General features: G+C 42.7%; 1 protein-coding gene across 3 annotated transcripts in view; it reads left to right on the top strand.

Annotated features, from left to right (window-relative positions):
* EFCAB11 (EF-hand calcium binding domain 11) overlaps positions 1-22519 on the top strand; it is a 460557-nt gene that overhangs the window by 2932 nt on the left and 435106 nt on the right. For all 3 annotated transcript variants that reach the window (XM_086937640.1, XM_086937641.1, XM_086937642.1), the window contains exon 2: positions 3596-3691. In XM_086937640.1, coding sequence (XP_086793766.1) covers positions 3596-3691 — 96 coding nt within the window. The remainder of the gene's footprint in view (positions 1-3595; positions 3692-22519) is intronic.

Genomic DNA, 22519 nt, shown 5'->3' with positions numbered 1-22519 from the left:
TTAATCCCAAAACGTGTACTTTAAGAATGATTATGTTGGATCACCTCTAAGTATTGCGTGAAAGGTGGGTGGTACATTTGGAGGGCTGGAGCCTAGACTTTAGTAAACTTTGTTGACCATCCTGGCTGAGAAAACTAAACAGGAAAGGAGGTCCGTCATGGTTGTGAGCCAGGACGATTAGAACAAAAATTACAGTGAAGTAAGATCCTAGAATCTGGGGAGAAAGGTGACTCTTATTTTGCTTACCTTTCTGGCCAGCTGCTCTTATTGCACAATCGGGGGCTTCCAGTCAGGGAGTCTAGTACTCAGTAAGACGTACCATGGATGTTGTCCAGTTGTCGTTGGGGGTACCTGGTGATGATTAAGCATGCCACACTAAGTGGGTGAGTGTCCATCATGCTGGTGGGGATTGCCCCAGCTTGATTTAATGGTTTAGTATCTCATCACTGATAGCAAGGTAGACTGTATTTTAATACTAAACAAGACCTGTCGCAGCCATGATGCTGCCATACACACTGCAGAATGTCTGCAGCCAGTTATGTTTCACTTGGCTACCATTGCCGAGGAGTAACTGATGGTCCATATTTGAATCAGAATATGCTTTCGAGATGAGAAATGCCAGTAATGGCTGTGATAGAGGCAAGTGAATTAACTGGATTCCTGAGAGAGGGACGCTGTGAATATGTTGTTGAAGATGAGCCTCTTAGTGATTGTTGTAGTCATGAAGAGTCCTACCTCCAGGTTTAAAACCCTAGGTACCCTTCTCCAGATTACGAAGATGATCAGAGGCTGGAATCAAGACAGTGCTTCTTCTGAGGTAGGCATCCTTCCAGTATCAGAGGCCATATTTTGTAGGATGATAGTAGCTGTGGTCAAACTGCTTAAGAAAAAGATGGGCACCCCTAACGACTTCATGACCATCATCATGTCTTCCGTATAATATGATATGGAGGAGGAAGAGCCTACGTTACCTAACCAATTAAAGAATATCACTCGCTAAAGAGGGTTTTTCAATTGTTCTAGGCAATTTGAAGGAGAATGTGGAGATTTTCTTCATTTTTCCAGAGACCTACCACTTAGAAGCTGCACCTGTTTAAAGAAGCGAAATACTTAATTATGTAGGAATGGTGGGATTTAGAGAGATCCTCATAAAAAGTAGCCCACTAAAAGGTCCAAATCTGCCCCCGTGAACAGATTTGCCCCATTGTATGACTTGCCTAATGGGTTGCTCTGACGTACTAGTAAAGGATGCAACCATCAGTAGCTCAGTGGACAAACAATGGATTGATACCTACATAAATCATACACAAACCTGAACCTGTCGCTGCCTGAAGGATCTATGCAAACTGGGCAGCACAATTCTCGGCAAAGGATTTTCTGGCACTATCTGGCCACGGAGGACGTGGAGAACTGCTGCTTCACTTGCAACTTAAGGCCCAATATCTATTAAGTGCTTTTATTGAAGATTTTCGTGCCTTGACCCCTATCATGGGTGCTTCGTTAGTAACGGGGCAGCAGAATAGAGGCAGTGAAGAAGAAGAAAATATTTATTAGCAAGCAGATTTCCACACTTCCGTAATCAGTGGAAAGTGTTCTCAGACCAATTTGTGCTAATCTTCATTCATAAATTATGCTTTATTAAGTCTGCTGTATTGCCTCCCAATCCTACAATACGTACCACCCATGGCTAGTCAATCAATTAAGGAGTAAAGTCTTGTGGAAGGCACTAAGGACCTCATGGGGAAGAAAGCTGTGACCCTGGGGCCTTTTAAGGAACAAGGTTTGTTCGTGCTTTATTCAGAAGTCCATTGGAGGATTCAGCATGGTAATTAATTGATTAAACGTCTTTGAATAAATCTTGCGCTGAAAGATGGGTACTGTCTCAAAGGATATCCCTTGAATCTCCCAGGATTCTACTTAACCGCTTTTTGCATTTAGTAAAATGCATATCTACAACACAATTTGGACTATGCCTCTCCTAATCAAGAGGTTTGCAATGTTGCCCTTTCAATTTCAATTTAAACTCCCAGGTGGCCTCAAATGTGCACTAATGGTATTCTCTCAAATGCTGTCAACCGGGCTTGTACATCTTCTTAATCAGATTATCAATAGCCATCCTTCTCTGGACAACAGAGTGGTTTATGCGTGCCCCAGACGAAAACTGAATCTGACAACCAGTCGGTTTGTTGGACTTTGGAATGACTAACTCGGTGAAATCCAAGGTAGATCCATGCCATAACCCAGAGAATGCTGGAAACCAGTTTCAGACCATTGTATGGAATGTGTCATTGTTGGTAGTCGGGCAGAGACCTTGAGGCACGTGAGATCACCTTTCTTGAAAGACATCAGGATTGTGAGGTATGGCATGCCCACTGAGATATAGTACACCTCCGAAACTGACATATGGTACACCTCCGAAACATCCTCCAGGAAGAAAAAATCTTTGCATTGAGCTTCCATGTGGATTCTGCATTTCTTCTCTTTTCTATCTCTTTATCTTGCACTTCTTTCCTTCTTCATTTCCTGGCGTTGTCCAGCGCATGCCAGTGAAATTCTTCCTGTTTGTGTTATTCTTGGTGAGGACCAGCATACCTGGATTAAGGCAAGCATCTTCCAGTGATATCAGTACTAATGGAGAAGATGCAGTAGGGGCTGGTTCCTCAACATCTGGGACGGGTTTTCCTGCTTGTACCACTGGGCCTTGTGATATTGATATGGACACTTTGGGCCATTGGTGAAAAGCCTTCCTTGGAGTGGGCTTCATGGTTTTGGGAGGATTCATATTTTTTTTCCTATTTGACTGTCTTTAATGTACAATGGTAAAAAAAAAAAAGAAATCCCCCCTCATGCTGAGAGGAAAAGGTCTTACTCACCAGGGGCATTTCCTTATTGTGCTATTTTTGTTTAATTAGGCTCCCCGTTGGAAGTCCTTTCCTGAAAAACAAAAACAATGCTAACATGGTTGGAACACTTGTGAAAATTCCGAGCTGCAGTATTGAGGAACTTGAAATATGATGGGCCACGATGTAAATTACCCATCTTTCATCATTCTGGGGGTTGCATTCTTGCTTCACTTAATTTGAGCAAATATTTTGTAAGCGCTACTACTTAGGACTGGAAACGAACATCTGGGAACACAGAGTTCTAAAGACCACCATATTGCCTGAACCAAAAGCTAGCCAAATTTGTTGTGTTCATTGTATTGAGAGCCATTTTTGAAGCCTTTGTGCTTTAACAGTGAACAAAGATGCTCAGTGCTGAAGTGGACGTGCGAGCTAGGTGAAGGTGCCTGAATTAGAGTAACATGATGAGGGCGTTCAAATCCATCTCATCAGGAAGAAATGAAGATATCAATACAGATCAATGGCTGAACCTTGGCTCGTAAACCTCTTCATACACAAAGCGCTTTGCCTGTTTTCCACCCATGCCCCCCTAATGAGGGAATGTGGAAATAGTTCTCTAAAAGTTAGTTGATGTCTGAATGTTTGTGATATAATTGATTTAGGACTAGACTGCACACATTTTAAGGCATGTCTGGTCTGTTCAAATTTTCTAACGAGCACAGCAATAAGTTATACATGTTCTTGTTCCTTAGGTGTTTCATATTTGTGATGAAGATAAGAAGGGCTTTTTAAGCAGAGAAGATCTTAAAGTCGCTGTGGTAATGCTGTTTGGCTATAAACCTTCAAAGGTATTTTTTTCTTTCTGAAAGGCGTTTTAATCTATTTTGTTAATGAATGCTTTAAACATGGGACCAATCCTGCTTCCACATAACAGAGCAAGGCGGATTTTTTTAATATTAATTTTACGCTTTTAGTGCTACTGATTGTTTTTAAAAATAAATTGATTAAACAAATTGAAGACTTATCGAGGCTAGACCTATTGCTTTGCCAATTTTTTTTTTTTTTTTTTTACCAAGATGAGTTCTTAGATATTTGGAAGACTGTATTGGATGCTACTGGGACTGAGAGACACACAACAGTAGAACATACTGAATCAGGAAACTTGCAAACAGCTGATATGCCCCAATACTTTAGGGATACCAGGCTACATTAGTCCAAGGGGGGAGGGTGTTCTGTTACCACAGGCAATGCAGATTATCCACTAGACTTATGGATCTCAATTTACCAAAATGCCAGGGGTAGCTAAAGTGACATCACACACCACCTGTGCCACACCCACTCACTCTCTCAAATAAATTACCGACTTGACCTCTGACCCCAGTACTAATGTACATACCTCAGCAGTCTTCTAGTTCCCATTGAAGGTATATAGGAAGAAAATGTCGTTAAAAATACAAAATGTAAATGGTGTTCGTTGACTGTGTGACTGATGCGGGGAACTGCCTGTTTTACACAATTTTTCTGAGCAACTTTCAGTACATTTAGCACGTCGCCGTTATCAGAGAAGATTGAGTGCTCAATGGATGCTTCAAAATTATAGTCCTACCTCCTATGTTTGAGGAATGTCCCGGTTTTGTTTTTCTAAGTCTGGTCACCTTATCTTAGAGCCTTCTTAAATCTTCATGACCTCTTTAGGCCGGAGTTAGCAATGCAAATGCCAATGATAAAAAAAGGGGATGGTCAAGGGTAGCAGCTGCTACCTCAAATGGAAGTCTGTTGTTAGCCCTGGTCCTTGCCAAATATTGTAGGCCTTCTGTCCTGATAAGTAAATAAACAGAAGCACAGCTTTACAAATAACCAGCCTCCATTCCGGCTGGAGACATAGCTCAATCTGCTAATACTTCTAATGCAAAGACCATAGTGCATTATAAAAATCTCTGGTTTAAATCTGAACATACAATCTCAGCCTTGAAATCATACATCAAAGGTTGACAAAATATGCAGCATCAAGCTTGGTAATAACTCCTGTTATCCGTGTCCAGTGACTATTCATTTGCATAGTACTAAAACCGTGATAATGTGCTGTTTTTTAATGTAAATTAACCCTTATCTTACATTTTATGATCTCTTTATCGTAGAGACCGTGACCTTCTTTGAAAGTCCTTTTGGCAGGGTATGCCCAGACGTGGGTCCCTTGCTCATTTTGCCACTCGATTCAAGCTAGCCTGGCTGATGAGGGGTGTTACCCCGAAACCAGTCCCAAGATGCTTGTTTCCTGTCCAGAGAAGACCTGGCTTGGCAGTACGGGCTGGACTGTTTCCATGAGGCACAGGGTCAAGACTGATTTGCATATAGCTGTGTCTGAACTGGGGTGGCGAAGTGAGCTAAAGATTGATGATGGATTCAACCCAGATCTGTAACTGGGGGTGAGTGTCTGAAAAGTTTCAGCACTCCGTCCATCATCTCCTTGTATTTGCTTCATTAATAACTTCCTCACATACCTCGTCTTCATACACATTGTAGCATTCAGTGACCTGGAAACATCCTAAGCTCTGATGCTAAGCGAGAAAATGCTTCTAAGTGTACAGTAATCAGCATTTGAACCAAAGCCTTTTTGGGTGCCCTCTGGACTGGCAGTCGCCAGCTTAACAATGTATCCTTCCCTACCCATATCTAACAAAGTACCTTAAAACATTTATGCCACAATGAATCTGATTCACTACAGTTTACCTCTTCGTAAAACAAGCATTGGCATAGCCAATAGGTCTTGCGTTTGGGAACATATAAGTATTTAGCCATGCAACTGTTGATGTTGTTGCACCAAGGATATTGTGCTTGATAACTAAACACTTATAAGATCCCACAGGTGAGACCTATTAGCTATGCGAATGCTTGTTCTTAACTGGTGTGGTGTCCATTTGTAGTGTTTTCACTGTGTTACTGTCTGTGTTTTGTACAAATGCTTTACACATTGCCTCTGAGATAGAAGTCGAACCTAACAAGTAGTTGCACCTCCTGGCATTGTCTTTAACAATATCCCCATCAAGAAAGTAGCCCTACATGTTTACAGCAAATCAGCACGTGGCACAGTTGAACTCCCAGAGCTATACACCGTCTTCAAGAGGAGTTATAACGTCACTGAGAGGAGACTCCCACAGGGCTCCTCTAAACTCTTAGCACCCCCGCCACAAGTCAGACATCAGTTCCATCTCATTAAAATGAGTGGGTTTCCAAGGGAGTGCAGTGTTATTCTTTCTGCAGATACCTCTGCCCTCCTGATCCTTTGCCAGGAGCTTCCTCACTCCTGGCATGTGAGGTGAATTAAAATACAAAACCCCAGTGTGGCACACCGTGTGTGTGTGTGTGTGTGTTCTACGAAAATGTGATTTAACTAAGCAAGGGTCCTCTGGGGCAGTCAGCGCAGTTCTCTTTGGACTACACGCTACCATTAGCCACAAAAACATGCAGCAATTTGATGAAAAGACACAGTCTGAGTTGTGGCCGTCTTATGCTCTTTTGTAATACGTGCATCATTGTGGTGTAATAAAATGGTATAGCATGTTACTACGGTATTCAAATGTAGGAGGGCATTTAATATTACGACAGTATGCATGTAGCGGTGTTAGGGGCAGGAACGTTGCTTGGTCAGTAAGTTTGCAGGGGAGAAGGGGTGAGCTTCAGATTTTACGATATTCACTCTGGCATAGATTGTTAAAATACCTTAAATACCTTCCTGGTGAAATCCGACAGATATCTCAGCATACACCACTGAAAACACATGTAGCCAACTATTTAACAGAAATTCTATTTACTTAGGGAGTATAACACCCCCCCCCCTTATGCTACGCACTACGCACACTCTGCCTAGCTTCGGATCAGGAGAATTTGTATTTTTGTATTTCTTTTTAAGCGAATGATAATATAACAGAAACAAAACATCAGTTAACGAACAAAGCAGCACCGCTGAGTCATCATGGAAAGTATATATGCTAGAATATCATCCGTCTGCCTACGTGGCTATGGGGCTTTCCCAGATACTGACACTAGTGCAGCTCCCTATGGTGTCATTACCCATATTTTGCCATATTTCTTGGGGCATTCCCTTGCCCTATAAATTATTTCCTCCTTAGCAGTGCAGAAGTCCATGGTTCTGAACCAGTACTGGTTGGTTTGGTTCTGGAGTCTCCTCTAGAAGGGACCCTTGAGTGCAGGAAATAATGAACCTGACACTGGAATCGGCGCAGGTTTATTATTCTGAGATGTTTCATACCAAACATCCCAGAATTCAGTAAAGCTATTGTGGTGCTAGGAAACCCGTAATGACCAGTTGCTAGACCATATACTCTGGATGGCTTTACTGGCACTTATATAAGAATGGCCTTGGATATTATAGGGACCCGTTTGCTCATGCATCCCTTTTAGCCATAAAAAATAAAATTCTAAACATGCCTGATTTGAAAACTGTGCTTGTCTTTGATACTCAAATTTGGTACTGAACCTGTCCAAACTTTTCGTCAAAAGAGAAAGGAGCACAGGCATTGGGATAACTAAGGGTCAAGTACTATTACATTGCATAAAGTAGTCTCAATTTGCGACCATTATTTTTCCTACCTGTGTGGACCTAAACTATGTACAGATTCCAAATCTGTATGAGTCACAATTAATATTCATGACGTAGGGTGCAAATAGTGACTCTATTCTATTGGACACACTCACAGGGGTAATGATCTGCAAGAGTCAGCAGACCACTACGTCTCTGATAGCTTTTCAAATGAAGATTATTATTACCATGATATATTTATATCAGCCCATTTTCCTTAAAGTAAATGGGACTGAACTCATATCAATTGGGCTTTTGAAAGGGACACTCCAAATATGCCCTTCCATGTACTGAATAAATGAAGTCCAAATCCATTTTAGAAGCCGTTAAAATATTACTGATTCCTAAAATGGGTTTAGTAAGTAGGAAAAAACAATTCTGCGGGTATACACAGCTATTGGGACTGTTGAGACCAATAAAATGTGTAACAACTTGCTTCAAATCTGCACAAGATCAGACAGTTTGGTGAAGCTGAAGAATCACAACTACAATTGTTACTTGTTCACAGGATCATGGCTTTTGCCTCTAGATTTTGATGATGAGTGAGCCAAAAGACTGGGTTCAGTCTTCAAAGACATAATCTCAAATGAGCATGTGTTGGGTTCCGATCCAGTTTTATTATCACACACTACTACAAACTCTAAGCCGAATTCTGAATTCTTCCAATTGTGTAAAGATAATCAAAGACAGAAAATGAATGTCTAAGATCACACAACTTAGTCCCATTCGGAGACCAGGATTAAAAATCATTCCCCCTGACTCCACAGTTTCCAAAATTACCCCTAGATCTCAAATTCATTTCATATTTCCCCTGAACAATTCACCACTAATCCTTTTTTGGTAACGGAGTAGTGTGCTACTTGCCTAAAATCACTTTAACACCTCATCAGGGGTAGCAAGTGCTATATAAATGCCAACCTTTTCCCTCTTCTTTACCTCCACTATCCTTCTCGAACCAAATAGCAGATTAACATCTCCACCGCTCCAAATTAATTTCATATTTCACTATACTAATTCACCACTAATCCTTTATGGATTCCGGAGTAGCGTACTACTCGCCGAAAAAGTGCTTTGATGCCTCGTCAGGGGTAGTACATCATTTTGGAACACAAGGAAACCCTAAGAGGGGCCTTCGGACCATGGGTTAATTTAGTTATTATAGGAAACAGGGGTCCTAGGGAGTTACGATGTAACAAGAGATGCTAATATAGACCACAATCAGTACTATATTTTTCGGCGCCCAGCCGGGCGTAGAGTAATTTATTAGGAATAACATAGAATTACATTGACCTAGAGAGGGTCAAAATATGAACAACAAGATAGGGTACAGTCCTGTACCTATCCCGCAAGGTTGGAAAACCAATAGAGTCAAGTAAGGTAGAAGGAAGGAAAGAGGTTTTTCAGGCTAGAAGAAAAGATTTTTAGAGCCAAATGGTGGCTTGCGATTTCAATAGATAGTTTCGCAAAATACACCCAACAGTGTCAACAATTGATTATACGCATTAGGTCATATGTTACACTGTCAGGGGTAGTAAGCACTATATTAATGTAGTTACAATACAGTACTGCATCACGGGGGGAATCGATAATCCCCATGTACTGACAATTTTTCTTTTAACAATAATTGAGCCCACTGCAACCAATTTCTGGCTTTCCCAGGCCCCATCCCACTCAGATGTGGTCCCCAAGAATGCCACCTTGGTTCCCTCAGGATCTGATGCCCAACCAATTGAGCAAGAGCGTTATGTATCCTGTGCCAGTAAGTATGAAATGCTGTGCGCTCCCAGACCACATGAAGGAATGTCCCAGTATCCCTTTCACGTCAAACACACATAGCAGTGTTTGGCTTCTGCCCGTTCTATGGAGGTGGGCTTGAGTAAAATAAATACTATGAAAGTATTTCAACTTAATGAGACTGAGCCTGACCAGAAGTACCAATTCTCTTGCGGCATCTTTGCCTCCATCCCTTCTTCCATCTCTCTCTTCTTAAGGGGCCTAGATCTATTTCCTTTTAAAAATGTAGCACCACTATGGCTGTATTTAATCTAGATATAATTTTTTCCTCATCTGCTTGTCTGCTTGAGAACAAGCTTCAGCTCGAGGGGATTGTATTCCAGAATGGTAGTAAGGTGTAGTTTGGAGGCTTCAAGGGCATGACAAATCTGTAGGTATTTAAATAATTGCAATTTGTGTAACCCAATCCCCCCCTTAACTGACTGAACATTTTAATGCATGAAGTTTCCCAAATATCTCCCATCTTGGATATTCTGATGGTGTCCCAACTGTAAAAAACTGTCCCACCAGCGGGAGCTATATAATATGTCACAAGGTTGTCTCGCCAGTTGTCCTGCAGTGCTTTTTAATATAATAAGTAAAAGGGGGGAGAGCGGACATCCTTGTCTCATGCCTCACTAATAATAATAATAAGGGTGGCTTATAAAGCGCTTGGTTACGCAGAAGCGTGTCCCCGCGCTACAACTGAAGAACACTGTGCGAGGTTTGCAGACCAGTGATCAGTTATCTGGAGAACAGGTATGTTTTTAGATTCTTGCGGAAGCTGGATTCAGTTGAATCAAGGCGGAGATGGAGAGGGAGGGAATTCCAGCTTTTTGCTGCCAGATAGCGGAAGGAGCGTCCGCCCATACGGGCCCTTCTGACTCTAGGAACCTGGAGTAGGCCCCCATATGAGGAGCGCAGATCGCGTGCTGGTGTATACCTTGTCACTAAGTTCTGGAGTGGGATAGGTGATTTTTTAGCCAGTTTGCGGTGACAGGTACAGAGGGCTTTGAATTCCACTCTGCTTTTTACTGGCAGCCAGTGGAGGGTTTTGAGAGCGGCTTTGGTGTCTGATCGTTTAGGGATTTTTAGGATGAGACGGGCTGCCGCGTTCTGTATTACCTGAAGGCGATTCATAGCTTTGCAGGTGGTACCCAGGTAAAGTAGGTTGCCATAGTCTAGGCGTGATGTCACAAGGGCATGTACCAGTGTTCTCCGTGCTGACATGGGAAGGAGGTCAAGGACCTTCCTTATGGTTTTTAAGACGCTAAAACAGACACCTGCAACTCGGTCTATTTGGGGTCCAAAAGATAGGTCAGCGTCGAGCCATACACCAAGGTTTTTAACTCCCTGGCTGGGTATGGGAGCCTCACCCAGGCATGGAGGCCACCACGCCGATGACCAAGCAGATGGGTTCCTCCCCACCACGAGCACCTCGGTCTTGTTGCCGTTTAATTTAAGGCAGTTGGTGGACATCCAGGTTGCAAGTTCTTGCATGCAATCCCTGAAATTGTCCATCGCAAGACCGGGTGCACGCGATAGGGAGATAGCCAGCTGCGTGTCATCGGCGTATGACACGATGCTCAATCCGTGACTCACGGCAATTGAAGCCACTGGAGAGACATAGAGATTAAACAAGGTTGGGCTCAGGGACGAACCCTGAGGAACGCCCTGTCCCAAACCTATGTCTCTCGAGTAGTGGTCGCCTTGGCGAACCTGGAAGCTTCTCCCTGTCAGGAAGGATTGTAGCCATTGGAGTGCAGCTTCGGATATTCCTCCGTTATTCAGACACTGTAGCAAGTTGTCGTGCGCTACAGTGTCGAATGCTGCACTCAGGTCCAATAGGATGAGGGCCATGGTATGTCCCTCATCCACCCCCTGACGTAGGGTCTCTACTTCTGTTAGGAGTGCGGACTCTGTAGAGTGGCGGGGGCGGAATCCGAATTGGGTGTCGTGCAATAGGGCAGCCTTTTCCACGAAGTCCATTAGCTGTATATTGACCGTTTTTTCAGCCACCTTGGCGGTAGGGAAGGAGTGAAATTGGGCGGAGGTTGTCAAGTTTCTCAAAACTGATGGTAGGTTTCTTCCTGAGGGGTAGAACAACCGCCTTTTTCCAATCCCTAGGTACTGTCTTGGTGCTAAAAGATACATCGAGCAGATGTCTGATGTATGGTTCTAGTACCCTTAGACTATCTGTCAGGCGTGTGGGTGTGGTTGGGTCTCGAGGAGAGCCCGACTTCACCGACCTACAGATTTTTAAAAGATCGTCCGTGGGAGGGGTAACGAAGTTGGTAAGTCTTGGTTTATCTCCCCACTCCCTTGGGCTTTCAACAAACTCTGCCCCGGTTTTGGGCTGCGTAGGGAATGCTGAGTATATTTTTGTTATTTTTTCTGAAAAAAAGTCTGCGATTTTGTCACACAATTCTGGCGAGCAGTCATCAGGGACAAAAGCTGAATTTCCGCTTGAAAGAGTTTTATAGAGTGAGAACAGCTCTTTCGTCGAGTTACCAGCCTCACTGATCCTAGACGTAAAATATGCTGTTTTCGTCTTTCTGATTAGTCCATGGTAGGTTCGTCTCTCGGTTAGGTACTTAGTTCTGGTTTCTTCAGAGAAACTCTTGCGCCATTCTCTTTCCGTTCTTTTCAGTGCGGTTTTCTGGACTCTTAGTTCAGCGTTGAACCATGGGGCGGTTTTGTTTACGCGGCCCCCAGATTTAGTTTTTAGCAAACGGGCTGTGCAGTCTAGTGCCTCATTAATGCGTATGCAGAGGTTAGCATTGGCCGTGTCCGCATCCTCCCCCCCTGGGCTTCCTCCTTTCGTCAATTCTTCACAGAATTTGGACTGAGAGAAAGTTGCCCATTTCCGTTTGAGGTGGTGCATGACTGATGGCTGTGGGGGTCTGCTTCCGGGGATTCGTATGGAAAAAGGGACCAGATAGTGGTCCGACCAAGGAATGGGAATAGGGGTCATCGCTTCCACTTCCCCCCAGTTGACAAATATGGGGTCCAGCAGATGACCCAGTTGATGGGTAGGGCCTCTAACAATTTGGTTCAGTTGGAGGGCTCTCAGTGCCTGACCAAAATTCTTACTGACGTTGTCTGAGGGGTTATCAAGATGTAGATTGAGATCCCCGAGAACCAGAAACTTGTCATTGCACAGTGCGGTTTCCATGATTCCTTCAACCAGACTCTCCTCGAACCTGGCTATGGGGCCTGGGGGTCTGTAAATTAGCATGCCCTTTAGCGTGTAGTTATTATTCACTTTGACAGTGAAGCTCCCTGCTTCACTGTCCAGGATGGGAGAGCTGTCAAGCTGGCATCGTAGGTTTTCGCGGGCTATAATTGCGATGCCACCTCCTCTGCCTGTGGGTCTGTCCTGTCTATGTATTGTATACCCTCCTGGAATTGCCTCAAGGGCGTAGGGAGTAGACTCATTATCACTGTTTCCTGTGTCGATGTGGCCCTGTTAACACTTACCGTTGCCCATGGTGAGTTGTATAGCAATCACATTTAAGCTTTAAACATTGGGCTGAGATTAATTTTGTTGAGAACCTTCTGTAAAAAGAACCATGCTACTGAGTCCAGTGCTTCCTCAAAGTCAATCGAGGATAGCAACTTTGTGTCTTTGGATTGTTCCTCATTGGCCAGCGTCACCTGCAAATCTCTGATGCAGTTCCTTGTATCCCAGCTGAGCATAAATCTGCTTTGGTCCCAGTGTCCCTGGGATCTAATCACCCCCACAGAATTTACAAGCATTTAATTTCCATTGTGACCAGTGCCCCCCCCCCCATCTCCATCGCAGTCATTGAAGCAGGGGAGTAATTCGGGACACATCTCCGGGGGACCTGAGAGTAAGCAATAATCGCAGGTACAAGAATACAATCTAATCCGGACTGGGTATGGTGCACATATGAATAATAAGTAGGTTGTCTGTCCAGAGGGTGCATGATGCGCCAAACGTCACTCTGACTCGGTGATCGTATCCATTCAGGAAGAGACCTACTTTTCGCCCGGATTGGAGAGCCAGTGGAAGCATGATAGGCCTCCATACTAGAGTTAAAGTCCCCCCAAGCAGAATCCTGCCTGGATGGGCTTAACCTCATAGCTTTTAGACAGCCCCTTCAACATGTCTTCTATCAGAGTAGGCAGGGCATGTCCCACCAAGGACCCCAATATCACGACTCTTCCAAAAGGATTCAGGTAAGTATTTTTAATTTCAATGGGGAATATGGTAACTCCCCTAGAGCCTTTGGTGAAGTCTGAGTGGTAAACTCTTAAATACCCATCGCGACGTAGGAACAGACAGGAGGTTTCGAGTAAGTGTGATTATTGAATATTTAGTATCATTGGAGCTAATTTTTTGACTTTCAGGAAAATTGCACCTAGCTAAACCTTTTTATTAAGCCCATTCAAGTTCCAAGAAATTATTTTATATGTTAAATTATTTGCAACTGGTGGATCATGTCCCTGTATGGAGTGCAACATGGACACAAACGCTGACAATGACAATAGGTTTTGTAGGTGATATGTTGGCTTTTTTTCCTGGCAGGGTAGGAGGGTGGGACGGGTAAACAACAATGTGGGTGGGAAGGAGGAAATAATGGGACAGAGCAGGATGGCAGGGCACAAACAAAATCACATAGGCAGTGGGAGGGGGAAAGCAACAACAGGAGGGAAGGGTGGGGAAGAATAATTCAAGCTCCACGGGATGGGCAAGCAACAACACAGAGCAGGACAGGATGGTGAAAGGGGGGCAAACAACAACATGGAGTAGGACAGGAGGGTTTGAGGGGGCAATCAACTATATAGAGAAGGAAAGTCACAACATGGAGAGGAACAGGAGGGTGAGAAGAGCCAGCAACAATGCATAGAGGGACGAGAGGGTGGAAAGGGTCAAACAACAAACTGAGCAGGACAGGGAAAGAAGCACATGTGGGAGAGCGCCTGCAAACTCATGCATTCTTATTGAATGCTTCAACTAAAACAAAAGAGTAGCTCTAAAAGGGTGAGCGGTGGTAGGCCACTAGTACGTGGCTCATGCTTCAGTGGTGGGGCAAGCACATAAAGAGAAAGTGAAGCCGGCATGAGCTCACCAAAGGGAGCAAGAAAATGAGCCAACATTTTGTAAGCAGTGAGCAGGCTCTAAGCCTACTAGAAGCTAACAAATGTATTGCAAGCGACAGGGCATGCACTGGCTCTTGTGAGATGATGATGAAAGCTGCTTGTATTTCGCACAACTGTTCTGCAGAGTGTCTCGGCACACTGCACAGGTCGAAAAGAAAGTATGTTCGGTCATTTTAGACCTGTCTAAAAAGACAGCTTTTCAGCCTTTTTTTAAAAACATTGCTGAAATGCTAACAGCGCTGAGTTCTAGAGGGAGGTTGTTCCGTGCTGTAGATCCCAGATGAGCTACAGATCTGACACCCGCTCTAGCCGGCAAAATTCTGGGTTTCTTGCTGGAACGTGAAGGCTAAACCTTGCACTAGATATTCTGCACCAGACAAATATGATGCTCCATGCACTAGCACTAAAGCCTTAAACAGGATTCTGTTCCTGATAGGAAGCCAGTGCAAGATGCCCAAATGATGGGAACTATGCCTCCAACTGGCAGTATCAAGCGGAAACGAGCTGCTGTATTCTGAAGCACCTGTAGCTTCTCCAGCAGGTACTCCAGCAGGCCAAAACAAAGAGCATTACCACAATCCAGCCTTGATGCTATCAGGGCCTGGTTGACTTTTTTTTCTTCATTTCAGAAAAGGACAGAAAATATGAAAACCTTTTCAAAGAGCGCAAAGCCCTAAAACAGGTTTCCACCACTGACTTAATTTGTGGCCTAAATGACATACAGTCATAGCATTTGGCCCCTAACTTCTTAGCAATGCCTTCCTGAGGTCCAGGAAGCAGGCCATTTTCAGGCTAAAAGGTCTGCCGAATATCTGAAGGGGTGTTGCCAAAAAAAAAGAATCCCATATTTTTCGCATTACATTGAAGCTGGTGTATAGCCAACCAATGAAAGACAGCCTTCCCACAAGTTTTAATCAAACTCCATGGAAACTCTTCTCTTCTGCCACATGAGAACAACAGCTGAATATCGTCAGCATAAGATATGCCTTTTTCACCCAGGGCCTCTGCTAAGTCAGCAAGAGGGGTGAGATATACATTAAATAAGGTAGAGCTCAAAGCAGAGCCATGGGGCATTCTCACTGTCCGCTCATGTGGCTCAGTGGAGAAGGGAGGAATCCATACCTGGTGTCTCCTTCTTTCCAAAAGGGAGGAGAGGCAGTTCAGGGCTTAACCTACTATTCCAATTGATTGCAGACACCCCAGGAGACTAGAGTGGGGGACCATATTGGCTGCTGTCTCTGTGCTAAAGGGTCTAAACCCAGACTGACTGGAGTGAGGCAGGCTATTGGATTTGAGATGTATGGATAGTTGATGATTCACATGCTTCTCCAATATCTTAAATAATACTCGGAGCAGGGATATAGGCCTATACTTAGCCTGTACCCCTCGATTCACAGATGGTTTCTTCAGCAGGGGTAGAATTTTAGCCTGCGTCCAGAAGCTTGGTACTATAGCTGTTACATGGACATATTAAGCCCCTTATTTTCTAAAGGGTTAATTACGCAACCCCCTGTTTCAAACAAGTTAGGCGGGCAAGGGTCAGATGGAGAGGGAGATTTCAAATTCCTTAGGGCTGTCAGAGGGCATTCCATCGAAATAGTCTCAAAATTGGAGAGTGAGGCATTGGTTACAGAAACCATGCTAGTCAGTATTTTATCCAGTGTCTCATCATTCGGCCGAATCCCGGAAGACAGACTGACCTGTAAAGTCAAAATATTAGTCTGAAAAGAAGTTACTAACTGTTCACACCGAACAATCGAGATCTAAAAATGAGTAATGTATGAGCTCCAAGTATTAGACGAGAACCCCCTAAATTATGAAGCATATTTATTATGTTCAAAGATGCAGGATCCGTCATTTTTAGCCTACTAAATTATTTGAGTGCTGTGTTACAGAGTTTTGATGTCTTACTTGTTTTTCTGAAATCTCAATTAGAGGCTGTGATGTTGTCTAGTTAGGCATTGATAATGGTTCAGCCAGTGGTTGATGGAAATTGTGAATATGGGAAGCTTTGACTAATCTCTCTAAGTTGCAGAGTGGCGCTTTTGTTACAGCATTTAAATTGTGGGAAATGGTGGATTCAAAGGATCTTTACATAGTTTTCATAGGTTATTGGGTGGGTAAAGATTGAGGCCATGTGGGCACCCAACATTGCGCAGATTTCAGGGTCCTCCTGATGTTTTGTGGGGATCCAATTACTGTTCTGAAAAGTGATTTTTACCAGAAACTACTAAAAAGGCGAGCGGTGGATAAGCCTAACCATGTTCTTCAGTATACTTAACAGAGGAATCTGTTTTCTGGAATAAATAAACTCTTGATATATCTGACTGGTGTGGCGATAGCAGTAGGTTCTTGATCCCTGTGTTCCTGCCCCAGATCTTTAGACTTTGTAGTTATTGTAAAAGTGTTTAGGACCTAGCATTACTGACCTGGTTTATGAGGGTTTTTCGACTTGCTGTTGACTCTGTGAGTGCAATACAGTAAGAAATAATGTGCAATAAATAAGCAGGGTTGAACAAAGGCAAAATATACATCCAAACAACAGTACAAGTGAAAAGTAAATGTTAATGAACTACCTGAAGCTCTTCCTTCTCTAATGATGTATTTTCTCAGAAGATAGTGTTCTGCTGCCTTTTGGAAGCACGTAATCCTCTCTATATAGTACCCTCTTGCCCAGCTTACTCCATTTAACTCCAACATATAAAATGCTCTTGGTGTCTGACACTTATGAAATATAAGCAAAATCGGTTACCATTTTACATATATTTAGTTTGAAGTCCCTAATGATGATCAATTGAATTGAAACTACGAATACAGGAAAGTTATTAAGATGAAATGTAGGAATACTAGGAATACTAAAAAAAACTTCCAAAGTTTCTTGTTTTATACAGCAGTTTATTACTATCAGTGCATATTGGTGTTCAAATAAAATGCTCAGACAAGTTCCTATGGGGTATTAGTGGTAGGCATGCAGAGAATCCAGGGGAAAACTGACGATTTTAATCCCAGAAAATTAGGTATATGGGACTGCTAGAATATTCTTGTATTCAGTAGGGACAATGTTTTGCAGACTCGGAGTCTTTGTGTATAAAGGTATCTTAAGAATTTGTTTATGGTTCAAAGAAACCAAGTATTAGGGATTGGTTGTTGAAATTTACTGATTTAGTTTCACCGGAAAGCACCAAGAGGCCCTGTATATAGGCCTTGTCATACATGGAATAATTACATTGAATTATATGCCGCATATTATTCTCTGACATAGTTAGATGACTCTTTTTGGGTGTTTATATTCATCCTTCCCAGCCTCTTTTGATTCCCTTTGTTGTTTACTATTTGTCTTTTACCAATCATAGTATTGGATTAGATTGTGTTTTTGGAGGGGGCGTTGTTTTAATTGGCGTAGGGTCTTGTTTTAGCACCTTATGGTGTGCTATTTGTTAAAATATGTAGTCATGTGGAGCACCTCCACTGTTTACTTCTGAACTTAGATTAAAAAACGCATTTATGGTACATATGTCTTGGCAAAAATTAAGTTATAATAATTACCGCTGCTTCTGCCAAAGTTCCAGCGAGGTTCTTGGGGATTTTTTTCTACTCTCTGAGTTGTCCAAAAACACATGACGTGTCCTTGGTGTCAATGTGTGCACCCTGTGGCTTGAGACTACCAGAATTTCATAGTCCGGTTTATTTTGCCAGTTCTTTCAGATTCATTGCCCCACCATCTCTAATTTCGGACCCATTTAGAGGGTTGGCGTTGTTGAGCTAGGCGTATGCAAACATTGTTGTCCATTAAATGCAGTGGTGTGACTAGAAGATTGGAGTACAACTCCCACTTTCAGTTACCTGATCTCGCCGCGTCTCTCACGTCGCTCTTCCACAAAGTTCCAGCGAGGTTCTTGGGGATTTTTTTCTACTACTTGAGTTGTCCAAAAACACATGACGTGTCCTTGGTGTCAATGTGTGCACCCTGTGGCTTGAGACTACCAGAATTTCATAGTCCGGTTTATTCTCCCAATTCTTTCAGATTCATTGCCCCACCATCTCTAATTTCGGACCCATTTAGAGGGTTGGCGTTGTTGAGCTAGGCGTATGCAAACATTGTTGTCCATTAAATGCAGTGGTGTGACTAGAAGATTGGAGTACAACTCCCACTTTCTGTTACCTGATCGTTCTCGCCGCGTCTCTCTCACGTCGCTCTTCCACAAAGCATTCATTCTCCCCACTCAGTCTGGGCCTAGGGGCCTGAGCATGTTTTCCACCCAGGCTGTAACGCTGCCTGGGTGGAGAACATGCAAAGTGCGCATGAGGCTTTGGCTGGCCGGCTAAAGCGTCATGCACACTTTAGAATGCAGCAACCAATCTTCCTCCCCGACATCAAGAGAGCCAAGCCTGCATCACTTGTGACGATACTAAAAATAAAATGATAACTTCTGGTATTATCACTTTATTTTTTCTTTTACACTGCTCTGTGAGCAGTGGGGCGACGCTCCTCTGCCTTAGTGGAGGAGCCACCACTTAGTGCTAGGGGTTTAGATGGTACTACATTGGTGATCTTTGATCACATACTGGGGAGTGGGGTGAATCTCCTTGCCTTATAAGCACAGCTTTTATATTGTGTGTACAACAGATATTGTGTGTATTTCTTGTTGACTGCTGTTTCCCATGTACTGATCACCCCAAAGAGAATACAATTAATAATTAACAGATTATACAAGTCAGCTATCAAAAAAGCTAAGAAAAGATACTATTCAGACAGAATTCTTTATTTGCACATTTAGCATTTTAAATTCTATCAAATTCCCAATGAATTTCGTAAACCAAATTGCCTAGAAGGAGCTCATCCCATTACTGAAGATTTCACAGACAAACTGGCAAATTATTACACGGCCAAAGATGACACATGGACTCCTACTTAAAACAAAGACAAAGCACCAGCACTGAGCCTTTTCCAAAACAACAATCCATGAATACTCTGACCCAGCCTCTCCATTCCTTGCAACACATTTCACACAATGAATTTATGGACCTGGCCAAAGCAAATCGGCCTGCCGGCAGCCCTTCTGACCCCTGTCCACCGCAAACCTTCAAGACAATTCTTCTAGCTATCTCTGCTGCCACTCCAATAAGAAGAATCATCAACAATTCCTTAACTACTGGAATACTTCCAGAAGAACTCAAAAAGTCATACATATGCCCATTACTGAAGAAAACAAACTTGGACCCGCTGAACCCTGACAACTACAGACCGATTACAAATGGACCTTATATGGCCAAACTGATAGGAAGAGCAGCATTCACCCAGATGTCACAATTCATTGAAGATAATGCCATACTTTCAGACTTCCAACCAGGATTCCCTCGGGTAAGAGGCACAGAATCTGCCTCCTAGCCAACTGGGATGACCTCAATAACACAGTTGACCTCAACGGGGTTGCTGCGCTACTTCTCTTGGACCTCTTGGCTGCCATTAACACGTTGACCACGACACCCTGATACAAAGACTCTACGAAGCCGGCATAGAGGGGACTGCTGTAGACTGGATCACATCCTACCTTTGCAACAGAACTAATGTCATCCATACCCCCCTTTTCTCGTCCAAACCGTACTTCACAAAAGCAGATGTCCCTCAAGGCTCTATCATTTCGCCCATGTTTTTGAACATCTACATGAAGTTATTACCGGCACTGATCAGTCCATTTCACCTCATGTGCTATAACCATGCAGATGGCACTCAAATACTGCTTTAACTGGAAGGCCCCACAGCCATTGGAAACTCACCAATTTTCAATTGTCTCAGAGCTGTTGATCAATGGATGACGTGGAACCATCTCAAATTGAATGCCTTCAAACTGGAAATACTCCTATGTGGCGACTGGAAACATTATGACCCACTCGCAGCCTGGCCTGATGATCTGGGAACACCGCCTAAAGTATCGAAGGAAGTAAGAAACCTCAGAATGACCATGGACTCCATGCTATTGATGAATGTCCAAGTGGACAAACTAGCAAGATCAAGCTTTGTTACTTTAAAAACTCTGCGACTAATCTTCCCCCATTAGGGATTTCCACACAAGGTCTAGGCTACCATCTCTCTTCATCTGTCCAAATTTGATTACGCCAATAGCCTCTACCACAGATCACCTTTACTGACTATGAAAAAAGACTACAACAGATTGAGAACTCGGCTGCTAGACTACTCTTACATATAAAACTGCAAAACCACATCTCCCCTGCCTTGAAAGTCCTGCATTGGGTACTGGTTGCCAGAAGATCCACGTTCAAGCTGCTTTGTAACATCTACAAAGGGATACATGGAACAGCACAGCTCTTCATCAGGAATAAAATCACCAAACACATTCAACAAAGGAACCTCTGCTCTTGAGTGGCACCTCGCCTCAAAATCCCAACATACAAGAGGAAAACCATGGGTGGAACTTCCTTCTCTGTTCAAGCAGTTATAAAGTGGAACTCCTTACCCTCCAACATAACATCCACGGAGAACCACATTATCTTCAGAAAACCACGCAAGAATTTACTCTTCCCCTAAATAACCACCATATGCAAACAGAAATATACAGCATATCCCTCTGTATATAAGCATTTACTTATACTATAGAGATGACCCTATACATATATATATATATATATATATATATATATATATATATATATATATATATATATATATATATATATATGTATTGCTTTATAGTCATGTGAGCAAGGCACTGGGGTGCCGAAACGTCATGGAACCGACAAGCGAATAAATTATTCTTCACCGCAAATCTGGTCCGTGCTTTGTGTTCCTGCGCATGCTGAGGGAGAGTTGCAGCGCGCTGGAAAACTTTGGTTGTTAATGTATTGCTTTATATAAACATGTAGAATAATTGTTTTTAAAAATATAGATATTCATTATTTCTAATTTAAAAAGTTGCATATTACTGATAGTTACATTATTCTATGCTTTTAACATGTATATAAGTGACTGCCTAAATATGTAAATATTTTATCATAACTATCTACAATTGCTTCACTATTGAATTACGAAACAAACAAAAAATACAACACTTGAAAGCCAGAGTTTAATTGCATCTTTAATTTACATATACTACCTTCCTTATGCATCTTCATACCTTCCATGTACTTATGTATCTATATTATAGATGTATTACTTTTCTTCTAATTCAGCATATCCAATGCACTACCCTGTTTCTCACCCTATACTGCTCTCAATATATCCTCTAAGTCAACTCTGACTTATCGCAAGCCTCTTTCTATTACTCTTTCCAATGCATTTCCCTATTTCTCACCCTGTACCTCTATCAATATATGTTCTACCTTCACTCTCCCATTCATCCCAAACCCCATACCACTACTACCCTTTCTAGACTCTTCCCTACTCTACCCCTCCTTGCATCATTTCATACTTCTTTTGCTATTCTGAGCTCCCAATACAAGCCTTTCTTCACCCTTCCCTCTGACTCTTCCCCCTCCACCTCCCTTTTACTCATCCCAAGCCTCCTCCTACTGCTATAAGCTCCAAAAAAGGATTTTTAAATCCTTCCATCTTCTATCCCTCCATTATCCTTTTCAATCCAAATAAGAGACTAACATGTTCACCACTCAAATTAATTTCATATTTCACTATACTAATTCACCACTAAACCTTTATGGGTTCCAGAGTAGCATGCTACTTGCCGAAAAAGTACTTCAACACCTCATCAGGGGTAGCAAGCGCTATATAAATGCAAACCCTTTTCCCTCTTCTATCCCTCTACTATCCTCAATCCAAATAAATGACCAACATATCCACCACTCAAATTACTTTCATATTTCACTATACTAATTCACCACTAATCCTATATTGGTTCCGGAGTAGTGTGCTACTCACCAAAAAAGCGAGTTGACATCTCGTCAGGGGTAGTAAGTGCTATTTAAATGCGATTACTATACAATAATCTAGGGAAATATGAAATTAATTTGAGCTGTGGACATGTTAGTTTGTTATTCGGATTAGAAAGGAAATGAAAAAGAGCTGTACGGACCTGAATAAAATTTAACTTTTTTTAAAGGGGTATTAAAAACTGTCTACGAGGTACTTCATAAAACGTACAAAAAAACATAGTGTAGCAAATCCTGTGGAGACATACCGTTGCAGCCACAGGGTGCTAACACC

The sequence above is a fragment of the Lissotriton vulgaris genome, chromosome 9 (genome assembly GCF_964263255.1).
Source record: "Lissotriton vulgaris chromosome 9, aLisVul1.2, whole genome shotgun sequence".
NCBI classification, from domain to species: domain Eukaryota; kingdom Metazoa; phylum Chordata; class Amphibia; order Caudata; family Salamandridae; genus Lissotriton; species Lissotriton vulgaris.
The sequence above is the reverse complement of the archived record's forward strand: the minus strand, read 5'-3'. Positions and strand labels throughout refer to the sequence as shown.